The 14,793-nt window shown below is 40.3% G+C and overlaps 1 protein-coding gene across 1 annotated transcript in view; it reads left to right on the plus strand.

The window, feature by feature from the left end:
• Positions 1 to 8,062: 8,062 nt before the first annotated feature.
• The window catches only part of LOC109994151 (carbohydrate sulfotransferase 11), a 17,569-nt gene continuing 10,838 nt past the window's right edge, over positions 8,063 to 14,793 (plus strand). Inside the window, exon 1 of the mRNA XM_020647350.3 lies at positions 8,063 to 8,572. Within this exon, the coding sequence (XP_020503006.1) occupies positions 8,479 to 8,572 (94 nt within the window). The 5' untranslated portion in view covers positions 8,063 to 8,478. The remainder of the gene's footprint in view (positions 8,573 to 14,793) is intronic.

The raw sequence follows: 14,793 nt of genomic DNA on the forward strand, positions 1-14,793 counted from the left end.
TTTATTTGGGTAACCTGAGTGCCTACCGACCCACGCATTTAAAGAGACACACACCAAAACAGAGCGTTCTGAGAGAGCTGGTTTATACAGGGTCACAAACCTCCTCTGGTGCTTGATTCATGTTATATTTTGATCAACAGATGTTTCATTTAGACCACAGGGGGACTGTTTGAAAAGGTGGGAAAGGGGGATAATATGTCCTCTTTTAATTTTTCATTTGATTTCCAAATGTCACTTTAGTCACCAGACACTGCGCCCTCACCTTTCAGCCAATCAGATGCCTCCAGTTTCCTAACAAGCTCAGCAATTGCTACCAATTTCAGCCTGCTAGCTCTGTTAACTTGAGCAACAATGCCCACGTTGTTGTGAATAACTGTACATATGACGAGGCTGCTCCTCTTATAACTATAGGGGACTAATGTATCAGGTCATCAGAGGCAGAGAAAACCTAACCATTGGATCATCAATATGAGTGACAGATAGCATGCGTTTGTTAAAACAGGAAGTTGGGATTTTGTTGGAGAAGAGGGAAAAATCAGCGTCGTTATCACAAGCTCATGAAACAAGAAGTTAAAGATCTCCAGAAAACAACCCACATGTACTTGTCATGATGGGAAAGCAGAGTCAAATCAGAGGTGTTGATGCATGTTCACTTAGAGCTTCCAAACAGTGGGCAAGTTGCAATCATCAAAAAGAGAAAACTAGAAAAATGCATACAGGTGTAGGACAACAAATGTATACACTGCAGAAAAAAAAGAGAACGGTGCGAGCAATGTACAACTCCTTATGAGCAACTTTATTTAAACAAGGGCAATGTTCCAGTCCAAAGGATCTTCTGAAATAAAAACAGACCTGAGTGAAAATACATTTTCTTTTAATTCTATCTGTCATAAAAGTGAAACACCTAAATGAGAATTGACTATATAATGAAAGCTGTTTCTATGAATCCCCAGTTATTTACTGAGCTAATTCATAATGCCTGGTTGATTTCATATTGAACACTTCAGGGTTCCTCGTGCCACTCATCACTCATGCTGCACAGCTTAAGAGGAGACCAGGGCTGGTGGATATGTTTTAAGTGCTGCACACAGGTACAGTGGATCAGAATCATCCCGTTGAAGTGGGACGGCCTATTCATGTGTTTCCCACATCAGAGAGCCGTGGAGAAATAATAGCATCATTTCCTCTGGGCGAGACTATTCAGCCTCCACAGGCGGCGGTCTTGATCAAATAGCATCTGTGCTGGTGTGAAGCCTTTGTTGGGCTCACCGGCTCTCATCTGAAAAACACTGTCACCTGCACGGGTTGCCACGACAACTCGGGCTTTGATGAGTTTTGATACGGCCTATGACCATTTTATTGAGGGCATTAATCAGTGGTATGAGCTAATGAGTCACGGCTGCTTGTTATTCCAGTGCAGAACACAGAGGTCTGTTTCTGAGACTCGGCTGAAAGCTTTAAAACTAAGAGGGACCTTGAAAGTCCAGCCACCTGTGTGATGTTTGTCCATCTCTCATTATGAGGACACTGAGCAGCGTGTTAGCGCCTCAGTTTGATAAGTATGCTGGTCTTACTTGAAAATACTTTTGATGATTTCTACCAAATAAGGTCATACTAAGCAAAGCATATACGATCATAAGCAGGAATTAGGAGGGTATTGAGGGCAAATTCTTAGTTAATGGTGAATACTGTGACCTTAATTTAAAGTGTTACCTAATTATCTTTTATCCACCTTGCTTCAATTTATTGGCTTTCTTGTCTGTATCTGATCTTATCTCTCTCTAGAAAACGTTGTAATCATGTTTTTTGTTTTTTTTTAAATTGGAACCATTATTAGCCTATAAGCCTCGTCTAAAAGACCAAGCAGTGTTTCCTTCCCTCCTGCTGCAGGTAGAGCTGGGTTGTGGAAATTCAAAGGTCAGGATAAAGTTTCCTGGAAAGGCTGTGAGTTGCCAGAAGGAAACTCAAGTATTTACTGACACGACACGCTGAGAAGTCCAACGTAATATCTGTCACTCTTTAACTCAGCTAGTTACAACCCTATGGTTACAACACGATTCTTATCATCACTGAGGAGGCTCAAGCCACCGGTCAAGTCCCATTTTTTATGTAATCAAATCTCACACATTACAGCTGTGATAGAAAAGAGAACACAGGCAATGATTAACCGACAAGAAAGGAAATAATCTTAAGTAAATCTGTGAGTTTCAAATACATACGGTTATTGATTAATAAGATGTGACTGTCCTAATCTGTAACTGGATAAACTGGAACTGCTTTCAGGAAATGTAATGCCCCTGTAATAATAATTAGAAAAGTGGAAGAAGGTGGAGGCCAATAGGATAAGAGACTATAAAGAAATGAATTTGAATGATTCTGTGGAGAAGAAAGTCCTCGAACGTGAGCTCAGTTGACTAAATTGTGTCAGTTTCACAAAAACCATCTCATGCAAAACATGTTTTCAAATGTCTGACTCCACTTATGACAGATGCAAATAATCTCAACTCCTCTGATTCACATCCTGTTTAAATGATTGTAAACTGCAATGTTGCTTACAGTCATTGGCCTCTAGAGGGCAGCCCAGTCTTACAGTTGTCTGCACTTTGCTGTGGCCTTGTGGGCACAGAGGGTACTCTCTTATCTGGGCTGAGTATTCATCTATTTATAGACTTCAATCATAAGTTTGTCCTCTCTATTTAGTCTTCACAATTTGAGGCAGCTATCCTTAGAAATGTCAGGAATATTTTGCTGTGAAGACTTTCCACTAGGGCTGGGTGGTATGGCCTGAAAGTTCAAATTAAGACAGTTATATATATATTTTTTTATTATTTTTACACCAAACCACACTTTTTAGTTACTAAAAAAAGTCCTGCTTTTATTTTATCAATACAACTTAACAGAAGCTAGCTTAATTTCCCTTGGAGGATAACCAAAGTAACCCTGAATTTGTTCTTTTAAGGGTTAAAGTGCAAGCAGTAAACTTGTCTTTAAAAGTGCACAATGCAGTTTCAGCATTCAGCAAAGTACATGTGGCTGAGTGGCACATACCTGAGACCACCCAGCTACTCTGTAGGAAGCAAACGAGGGAGGAGGATGTGAACTATGTGAACCCAAGGGTAGCGACAGAGTAAGTTAAAGAGAAAATCTGCCACAAATACAACTTCTTGATAAAAATCGATTTGATCTCCCAGCCCTAATTATCACAATAACTTAATCACTTTAAAGTTCAAATAATCCAAGAAAAGTTTTTGGATTTACTCACATACTAAATGCAAACAAGTAAACACAACACTGTGTATCTAGAGTCTCTTTTCCTTTGCATCGATAAGCAAGTCTGCATCTTTAGTACATTATGTTCCCCATAAAACCAGCGTGTGTCCCGTCCCTCCTCCTCTTTCTCCTCTTCTGCTGAAATGTGTTTGTAATTAATTCCAGGCTGGTTTTATAGAAGAAGGGTCTTTGTAGGACATGTGGATTGTCTCTGCAGCTGGGAGTTAAGTGTTAAGTTGGACGTGTGACAGACCGTGAAAGAGGGGTCACACCTCGCCGTGTGATGTCATTACACCCTGCTGGACAGAGAAGACTCTGAACAGCCAGATGTTGGAAAACTTTAAGAATGCTCTGATAATTGTCAGCGCTGTCAACAGATTCACTGTTTTTTTAAAAACTTTTTTCTGTGTATTTATTGTTTAGAGACTACACTAATTAAAGGACAAATCCACTAATTTTACATAATGTGTGTCTGCTTACAGGTCTCAGAGAGAACTGCATTTGTATGAAATAAAACATCTTGTTTAAAAAGGTTTTGTGGCTCAAAGAGGAGCTGTGCAAAATCTGATGAATTGATTCAAGTTGACCGCAAGAGTTTAGAATTTAAAAATCCAGAGACGTGGATATGGTGTGTGTGTATGCCATTAGAAGTAAAACACACATTTATCCCTACCTGAACTGTTAGTAGTTGTGTTGCGCTGTAGGTAATAAAGGGGCCAGGCTTGGACAAGGATGATTGGCTGAATCAAAAAAAGTGTACTGTGCCGATTTTTTTTTATTTTTATATGCAATTTTGAATTCAACAAAGTGCTGTTTTAAGGCAACTTTCAGACCTAATGGGAAAATATAAGGTAAAAAAAAAACTACGGAAGACAGGCATACTTCAAGTTCGTGCAAAGATATAAAATATTAAAAATGAAAGAAATAAACTTTTCCCTGTTGACTGAGGGAAGCTGTGCAGCTTTTCCTATCGCAAGGTGCAAAACAAAAGGAGGGAGGGCGGGACTTCCTGTGCGGGTTATGGATCTGAGGTTATGAGTTTCTGAATGCAATTCTGAAGTCGACAAAGTGCTGTTTTTAGGACAACTTTAAGATCTAATGGAAAAATATTAGGTTAAAAAAAAACCCCCAACAACATCAAGGATGACAACAACACATACACACAGTCATATAATAAGATTTTGGCATATGGGGCGCTACAGTCCTCGTTGCAGTGGCCCTGGGTTTGAATCCTACTTCGGCCCTTTGCTGCATATCATTATCCTCTCTCTCCTCCCAACATTTACTCTCTCTTTTCAGCTGTCCTTTCCAAAAGAACAAAACTTTGCCATATGCAGTGGTGCAATGTGCTAAATGTTAGCGCCAGCATGTTAACATACTCGTAATGATTAATCTTTCAGACAGATGTCTAACAGGTTCAACCACTTTGTTAAGAATGTTTAATCATAGTTCCTTTGTTTTGTGTTTCTCTTTTTGGTGTCTCTTCGCCTGCTCTTGGGGTGTCCATTTATTTCTCTTTGTTGTCATTTTGAGTGTCTCTGTTGCTGTGTTAATTTTGCATCTCTTTGTTGTCAGTTTGTGGTCAATGTGCACCTCTCTTCTCTTGTTCTGTATCTCTTCAGGGTTATATATGTCTGGTTGTGTATCGTGCACTTTGGGTTCTTTTCTGTTGAATTGTTTTTAATTATTTTTGGTATTTTGCATCTGTTATATTCTTACTGTTGTTAATGTTTTTCTGTGTTTGGTTTAGTTTGCTTTGTTCTTGCTGTTTGTCAAAGCACTTTGTAAACCTGTGTTTTTAAAAGGTGCTATATAAATAAAGTTATTATTATTATTATTATTCACAGTTATTTTGACTCTTATTCTACTCTGTGTCTCTTTGTAGTTTTATACATCTTTTTTTTACTCTTTTTTTTAAATTATGGGTAGGTCTGTTAAGTAATTGATCCACTTTGCAGGGAGAGCTCCTCAGTCATTCGTGTATCAGTATCTAACAGACATGTTTCCAACATGCAAAGCTCTTTGCATGTTGCATGAAGTTAAACTTCACTAACCTTTTATCAACCAAATATTGATTCTGCTACACCCTTTCTGTCTGATTGGTCAGCATTAAGGCCGCGTCCTGCTGCCTCCTGACCGGCACCAGCCCACCCATGGTTACCCATCATTCCATTCTCTGAAAGTAAACACTCGCAGGCTTCACACTGTCTCGCTGTAAGGACTGGGGTTTGATCAGTCGCGTGGCTTCTCAACGCATCCTGACTTCTCTAAAGGGATCTGGTCCACAGTGCCCGGGGAGATGGATATGAGGAATTTGGAGAAGGTTCAGAGGTCAAAATACCCTCTGGAGAAAATTCTCCCTGCTCTAATAAGATAAAGCTTAAGTCCTGCACTGCTGTGGATGAAGCCGCCATCTGGTTCACTGCGACTGGGCCTGAAGGGAGCAGATGTATCAAATGATAGACTTAAGTCAGTCCTTTAAGACTTTCTACAGTCATACACTCTCTAATGTGGAGGATAGCCTCTCCATTGTGTGTACATATACAGTAGGATGCAGACATGGGAGTAAGTCACACATATACAAGTCACAAGCAAGTCTCAAGGCTCAACCTTCAAGTTGCAGGTCACTGCGGTGAGAATCAAGCAAGTCAAGTCAAGTCATACAAAATTCTGATTATACAGTTTCCACATGTCAATAAAAGATCGTGTTCATCATTTAGTTGTTTAATGTTCAATAAATATATGATCGGATACAAATATGAATTTCAGAAGAATTTATTAATCCCCAAAGTGGAAATCAAATGTTTACACTCTTGTTGAACCTGCTACATACACACAGGGAAAAATACACACACATGCACAAACAAAATCTTATGGACAGATTTCAGAGTGAGGTGGCTGCACATGGAAGAGCGCCTGGTGCATTGCTCCTCCAGTTCCCTACAGACTGAGCCACTGCTGCCCCATGTAAACACACTGGAAACATACTTAAGGATGTGTTAAATGATTTACTAATTGTCTCATGAGTCTCCACTGATGCTGAATACATTGTGCAAGAGCCAAAGTTCCACAGTGGATGAGGAGATTTGGATTTATTTGAATGTTGTTCCATCAGACCCAGCACATGAAGTGATCTTCCTTCACACTGCCGTGACTGAAATAATCAACCTTCCAGCATCCTCCTGCACTCTTCAGGCCAAAATTCTTCATATTCAGCTCAACAAAAACAAGGGATTAGAATTTACAAGAGTTATTATGCAGATAACTTGGGGAGTGAATTCCATAAGATGTGCGTCATCATATGATTTATGACTTTTTTATGTGGAATCTATTTTTTTTGGGGATGTGTGATGAATAAGAAGATATTTAATGAACATATACCAGACACATGAAATACTTTTTATTCCAATATCCCTGCTGTAATTCTACTGGAATGTATGTTTTTATGTTGTTAACTAATAGGTCTGCAGTAAAGTTACCTTTGGATTACTTTTGGCTTCTTGTTTTTCAGTGAAGTGAGACAGGATGACGCTCCTATAACTGCTGGTTTTATTTTACAGTGATTAATGAAGTGAGGTTGTGAAGACAAGAGGCGAAATCAACAGCAGATGCTGAATTACTACAAACAAATCCATCAGTTTGTCACATTTTGGACTATCATGTTGATGTTAGGAACACTAGAGCTATGTAAAGACAACCAGAGGCAAACAGAATAACAGCGGATATCAGTTCATGGTGGCTTCAAAATAAGAGCGTGAAGTTACTGTGATAAAAATAACTGGAAATAGACATAACGGGATACAGAGAATAATGGAAAAGAACTATAGGAAGCTCAAGCATCAACTGTACATAAGATAAGATAACACTTCATTGTAATAATAGTGGATGAAGCCTGAGTGACATCACACTTTGGTTTCTGAAGGGCTGTATGGTGGTTGCCATATTAGAAATGCTTACAGTATACATTCGGTCAACCTATAATGACAGACAAAGAGTAAAAGCTGAAGCGGGCCTTAAACCTCCTGACAAACAGCTACAACACTACGGCTGCTGTTAGATATCACACCCTACATGACTTGTATCATTTCTAAAACAAAAAGAGGGGTGGGTAATAAAATAAATTCACCCCTATACAGTGTGTCCACATAATAACAACAAAATCGCTCTTTGTAGCAGGTTTTAAGCGTGTATTTCTACGGTCAAAACGGACTTTAACATGGGGTGCATATGGGACTTCTTGGTCTTTTGGAGCTGGCCTCAAGTGGACACTCCGGAAACTGCAGTTTTTTTTGCACTTCCAAATTGGCTTCATTTTTTCAACAGTGGAGCTTTCACAGGCAAATATCCTTGTGTATTTATCTAATTGTCCATTGCATCTAGACAAGATTGCTCAAATGCAGGGTAAAGGCTAAATCAATTTTGAAAGTCAAGTAGCATATACCCTTTTCAATCAATTTAAATTGTCACAACTAATTTATTTGGCTGATTAAATTGTGTCTGTGCGTTTTTTTGTTTTTTTTAGATGTGTTTTTTTTTCTGGGGCCTATTATTATCCATGTGGACTTTCACTCGAGGGATTTCTGTCACCTGAAGCCTTTGTTTAGGACTTTTAATTTGAAACAATCAAGCGGAAGTCTCTTTCTATGTCGCTGTAGGCTCGAGCTTGAGTATCAGACATCTGCAGAGTGGGTGAGTTGGTGCAGGCCGTTTGGGCAGAAAGGGGTTAAAGACACAACCCACCGGTTTGGGAAGACGCTGGGGTATGTAAACCCCCCCCACCCCCACACACCCCTCACCCCCACCCCCCCTTACACAAACAGACGGTGGCCTCCGCTCGGACACACTGACTGACTGACAGTGAGCTCAGTCTGTTCCACTTTTCTCTGAACCAGCACACATAGTCATGTAACGGTAACTACAGCGGACCGGTGAAGTCTGCTGCTACCCGGCTCGTCTGAGTCCCGTCCAGTACCCCCCCCCCTCTCTGAAACCACGGCGGCTCCAATGCTACAGATCAAAGGATGTGCGGGAAGACGCGAGGACGCAAAGGTCAGCGAGCCGGTTCGCTGCTCTCATCGGTGATAAAGTAGAGACACCGCAAGTCCCCGACAAGGACGGATCTTTTTTTTTATTTTTTTATTTTTTTTAATCTCGCATGAACCCGGGGAGGAATAGGCTCTGTTTGGGGGCATTTCCAACGACCCCAGGATGAGGAGCCCCGGAGTCCCTCGGGTGGTTTTTGCCGTGGGTCTCGGATGTTTCATTATGCTGCTCCTCTACTTCAACAGCAGTCTGAAGCTGGGTGAGCGTTTTTTCCTTCTCATTTGACCAACGAATATGTTGAATTTATTTTCTTCGCAACACATTATGTCTTCAAATGCTGTCTCAAAATTACGTTTTCCTCCTTTAATTATATCTTTAAATCCATAGGCTACTTTAAACAACGTTAAAAAAAATATATAAAAAATGATTTAATGATGATAATGACAGTGGTGAAGAAAATAGCAGTGGGGAGAGTCTCCAACAAAATTTAAATTTAAGCATTTTTAATAGGCCTATTTAAAACGAAAGCCACATGTGCATGACTAAATATAATTACACATTGATGTGTAAGGGTCACTGTTCACATGTGTCTATTTGTAAGGATCCCCATTAGCTGTAGGCTACACTAGAGCTCAGCCTTTCTTCCTTGGGTCCCCAGCTCATTGTTATCTCCACACCTTATTTTGAAATCCATTCATATCACGCACTGCCAATTAGGGCTGGGTATTTCCCACAGCGGCACAATACCTATCACGATATTTTTTATTTTATTTATTTATTTATTTGTTAGGCACAGTGCATATTAATGAACAGCTGTAACAATTACAGCTGTAAAAATGCCAGATTATAGCAGAAGGGCTATTTTCCATCTGTTGTCCCTAGGCAGGTAACAGAGAAAGACAAATTACAAATAAAATACAAATACAAAGGCACCAGTGACACAAGACAATAATAGAGGTTAAAGGTTAAAGGTGGTCACAGACTTGTTTGAGGTGTGTTTTGAAGGTTGCATATGTTTGTGAGTCTCTTATTGTGAGTGGGAGAATATTCCAATATTTAGTTCCTTTGCCTGACAGAACAGTCTGAATGTAGTGCGTCTGTGTGGGACCTCACAGTCTCCTCGGGCTGTGGCCCCTGGTGCCGATCCTACTGGCAGACTTCAGCTTTATAAAGTCCTTCAAAGGAGGAGGAGCAAGTCCGTGCAAAATTTTATGTATAAAACATGCATTTTTAAAATGAACAAAATTATGAAAATGTAGTCAGTTATGTTTATCTAAAACAGTGCAATGGTGAAACGAAAATGCCAAAGATTTTTATGGCCTTTTTTAAAAAGAGATTGTATTGGTTGTTGTTGTGCCAGCAGCAAGTGACCATGTGGTTATACAGTATTCAATATGTGAAAAAATCATCGAGTGTAAAAACATTCGAGCAGCATTGATGATACATTGATTTTGGATAACGACAATGTCCCAAACATAATTACATTACATCAGCTGTTCTATTGTTGAGAATAATAGGAGAGGTATTTTAAGGATCCCACCTAAAAACACTTCAATTCAGATTCTCATGAGATCCTAGAAATACATTAAAATATTTTAATCCCAGAGATATGGCTATGGTGTTATTGTGAAACTGTACTATAGGTCCATTGTCTTTCAAAACTGTCATCATAGCTTTGCAGCCATATGGATTCTGTAACATCTACATCGATACAAGAGCACATGACGATATTTTGCCATTTAGATTTTTTTAAGCGCAGCCCTTCTGCCAGTACTGTAATGCAGTGTGTCGAAAATCTACAGCAAATATTACGGGATGCATGGGAGCAAATGTTTGAAGAAGAGGCCTACTTTAAGCCATTCGCATCACTGAGGGATCTCTGTGTGTGCTGTTACTCACGTGTACATTTCAAACCTTATACATAACAGGTAAGAAACAATATACATTTGATTACAATGCCTATGGACCCAGGCACAGTCAAAGATCAGAAAGAAAACAACATCAAAATAAAAAGTCATAGCTCAGTCCACAAGTAGCTCAAACAGTGTACACCGGCTTATGGTTTTAAAAGAGTTCTTGTTTTTAGATAATCAAGTTGATACAACATTTTTTAGATTTGTGCGTATGGGATTTCACCTTTAACAGAATCAGGTTGAGTATTGATTTGATTTAGAAGGCGAGCAAGTAAAAAACACATTTTCATTTGTTGGTAAATAAGTAGCCTACATAAATCTATTTCCAAATGGTACGTAGGGCCTTCATCTCTGTGTCTATATGTAATTGAATTCTTTCATTCTGAGTCATCACAGCACCGCCTCCCTGCCTACCGTCATGTTAGTCCTTCTGCACTCCCTCCCTGTGTTTGGATTTCCCAGAGAAGTGGGGATCTTGCTTTAGGAACAATTTCATTAAAAGTCTCCTTGGTGGAGTGTTTCCTCCGCTGCGTGAGGGGGGGGGGGGGGGGGGGGGGGCTTGGAGAAGTTGCAGCTGGCTGGTATAGTGGCCCTAGCTAAGATCTGTTTCCACCTCTCCCAGGTCCCTCTCTGCCACATACAATGGCCTCATTCAGACATTCCCAACTAAATATCATGGGCCAAAAAAAGCTTATATGGCTCATACTGTGAGGAGGTTTTAGGTTTTTAAGGGAGAGGTCAGTCAGTTCTGGGCTCTTTCTGAAACTGGACTCTCCCAACACAGACTCTGCCTCCATCCTGGAGTGTAACTCTATAGCTGCAGATTCACTTTCAGCTGATTAAAGCATCCTACAGTCCTTGGCTCTAAGATCAACCTAGATAACATCAAAAAATGTTGATTAGTAATTCATGAATTGCTGAATTTAAAAAAAGTTGTCAGAAAATTGCTCTGTGGTCAATGCAATCATTTAGTGATGGACAATGGTATGGTCAATCAGACCAACCCTATGGCTGAGTTAAAAAAAGATGAAGGGCACACTCACACTAGGCCATCAGTATCATGCCCGAGCACGTTTGACCCCAAAGTCCATTTTTTCAGACCACTGTGAGTGCTCCATACCAGAAGTACCTCAGCATGGTACGGCCCCCTACTGCCTAATCGATGCGACTGTTCCTCCTGGAAAATCCTTTCATACAATGGTGGCAAAGGGTTTACATTGGTCCGATACAGAGGTCGAGTGTTTACTCCAAATTCAGGCAGCCGCAGATGTCCAGAGTCAGCTGGACGGGACCCACAAGAACTCAGAGGTCTTTGGTAAATTCCGGACTATCCAGTGTTACAACGTGATGATGTATGTACAAGAGATAACCGAGCTCAGGCCTGGCTGGGTATTAAGTTGTGCGCACAAGATTTTTATTTTGTATTTTTTTGGGACTACAAGGGCTCCGTATGTTTTGGTCACATCAGGGACATTTGAAAGGGAAGCATCGAGGGCCTAAGGGATCCTCCAGGAGTGTAAAAAGAGAGAAGGTCAGTATTGTATGGAGAAGCTAGGCCGTGTAAAGCTTAAAAAAGCATTTTAAAGAACTTTAAATCACTTCTAAAAGGAACAAGGAAACAAAGACATTGTGCAAGTGGAGTTACATTATCAGTTTTCCATAAGATCCTGACAGCAACATTCTGACGGAGTTGTTTTGAGATACTTTTGGGGAAATCCAGTAAAAGGTAGTTCCAATAATCTATACAGCTGGTGATACAACGGTAAAATAAAATGTCAACAAGGTCTGACTTCGTCAATGTTTCTAAGTCTACGTTTCTCATTCCTCTCCTGAGTATAAACTGAAACCTTGGACCCGGGAAATCAGCAAGTGAAGAGTCTTCACTCTGATACAAAACAGCGGTCGGTTACCTTCAGAGAAATAACACTCTGTAACAGCAGGCCTAATCCACTGGCCAACAAAACCGGCCCATATTAGCATATCATGTGACCTTCGGTATCAGCTAATTTTTATCTCTGATATGTGCTGAAATGACAAGGTTTATTCAATTTAAGTAAAACATTTTTTAGTTGTGTATAGTTTATTTTTACAAATGTTAATTTCTAAATGAGTGTTTCAGCTCACTGTTGCAATTCTGGCCAGCTGTACATTTGTTGTCTTCATTAAATATCTTTTTCACAACTGTTTGATACAATCGAGGGATCCACCCAACTCATGTCTTTGCAAATCTCCATCTATCTATCTCTTAGACCCAGGATGAAAAAATGGATTCACTAAAGTATCGCAATTTTTTTATTGGACGATTCAAAACATCGATTAGTTCCCCTGGGATCGATTATCATGACGTCATATCCGTTTACAGAAAAACACCAGACGTGAGCCCAGAGCTTCTGAACGTGTAGAGGAGCAGTCACTGCACGTCTTGTTTTCTCAATAGCTTTAGAGTCTTTCAGGTTATCAATATAGCTACATTCAGACTGAAGTTACAAACAAGAACCTTTAATTTATGTGAAAATGTTCCATCTGTTGTTCCATCCAATGTCATACAACTGTCTCTCCTCTGTGAGCTGCTAGCTCGCTAATTAGCTCCTGAGCTCACCTAATGAACACTCAGCTTAAAACATCAGCCACATTTATTTCACGTTAGTAAATGCGTTTGTAGCAGCGAGGCAATGAGGTGATCACAGATTAAAGTAAGCATTACCTTAGAATCGCAAAATAAATCAAATCGGCTACCAAGAATCGTGATGAAATAGAATCGCCACAAAGACATATCATCCCAGCTCTGAAGTTTGAAGACAGATCTAATAAAGATATCACTTGATATATTAGCACTATAATTTCTTCTGCCCCTATATCAGAATCGACCCCAGAAATCCCGTATCAGTCGGGCCTACTTTTTGACTAATGTTCTGCTGCAGGTGTGAGCTGTATTTAGAGAGTGTAGCCTCAGTGCTGATAACTTTAAAAAGGTGGTTAAGCAAAACTGTGAATCTAAGATCAACAAAGCGACACTGTCACGACCTCTTGACGGTTTGCTCCAGCCACAATCGACTAAGTCATCTGTTGATTTTGCGTCACACACTGATGTATTGCAGTTATGAAGGGTTAATTTATGAGAACATGCGCACACCTTGATCTGAAACAGCACAGGAGGGTAGCCATCATGGCTCCACAAATACAGAGAAACCAGCCTTTCAGAGCTGCGTCAGTGAACGGTTAAACATCCGAGGTTTGTTTCTTTTCTTATCAGAGTTGGCCTCAAGTGTTTGAGTACTGAGGAGTCAGAAGGAACCTGGAAGGGATCTCATGTTTCATCCTGTCAGCTTTAAATCTAAGTATAATGAAGTTCAGATATTCCATCCAGTCTGTTCTATTTGCCCCGCTCACGCGCCAGCTGGGGTAAAGGTCATATTGTGTGTTCAAACACTATATAAAGCTGCAGGAGAGCGGCCACATAACAAACCAATGTTCTGCCAAGTCAGAGTCAGATTAGCTTCTTTTTCAATTGTATTCTTTTGCACACATGATTCACAGAGCAAAATCTAAGTTTAGGATAATTACATACTGTAGATGCACAGTGGGTTTTACTGCTGCACTGTCATATGAACACACAATGGAGTGAATCGTTTGACAACACATGGGGTAAACCTCTCGTCTACGAATGCATTTTTCTCTAAAAGTACACAATGTGCTCTTTGGGCTGACAGGATTTTACACGTTTCTAATACATCTACATACCTTGACTCAACAGAACCCATCTTGATATTTATACAGCGATTCATCTGGATTGATTTTTCCACTCTTATGACATCTCCCTGACTTTTTCTGGGAGAAATGACCGGGGACGGCTGTGGCTCAGTGGCAAAGTCGGTCTTCTCTCAACCAGAAGTTTAGGTGTCTGACGTGTCCTTGGGCAAGACACTTAACCCCAAGTTGCTCCTGCTGCTACGTCGGCGGCGCATGAAAATGAGTTAACACTGATGGTCACTTTACAGAGCAGCCTCTGTCATCAGTGTGTGAATGTGTAGATGTGACCTGCGGTGTAAAAGCACTTTTAGTAGTCAGAAGACTAAAAAGCGCTCCAGTCCATTTACCATTTACTGGTTAAGACGGACATTTTCTTTTATTGTGTGGTGTCTTTAGCTGTAGTTTCCCTTTTAAAGTTAAAGAGACAGTCACACCACAGAGTGGGAAGAAGACTGGTGTGGAATGCAGTATGATGTGTTTAATTGTCAAGGGTTGTCTGCTGAACTCAGGAACACTTACAGATACGGATGTGAGTTGATGGTTATCAGCTATCTAGTTTTAGTGTTTTAACTACAAGCAGAGCCTGGGACTTAGCCTTAGGGGCTACTGTCATTTCCTCTGTACCGGAAAAAGTACCCCTACCTTTCTTGCCTTGACTTGACTTGAGGCCAATGAGAGTCATAAAGATTTGCCTTTCAACACTCCCCCCTTCATTTGAACACCTGCAGCTCACTTAAGTTAATTTGTTTTCTGGCTCTTCTGGAGAGAATTAGGACACAGCGCCCGTCTTTTGTCCCTCAAGTTTCATAAAGACTCG

The sequence above is a fragment of the Labrus bergylta genome, chromosome 5 (assembly GCF_963930695.1).
Source record: "Labrus bergylta chromosome 5, fLabBer1.1, whole genome shotgun sequence".
NCBI lineage: Eukaryota > Metazoa > Chordata > Actinopteri > Labriformes > Labridae > Labrus > Labrus bergylta.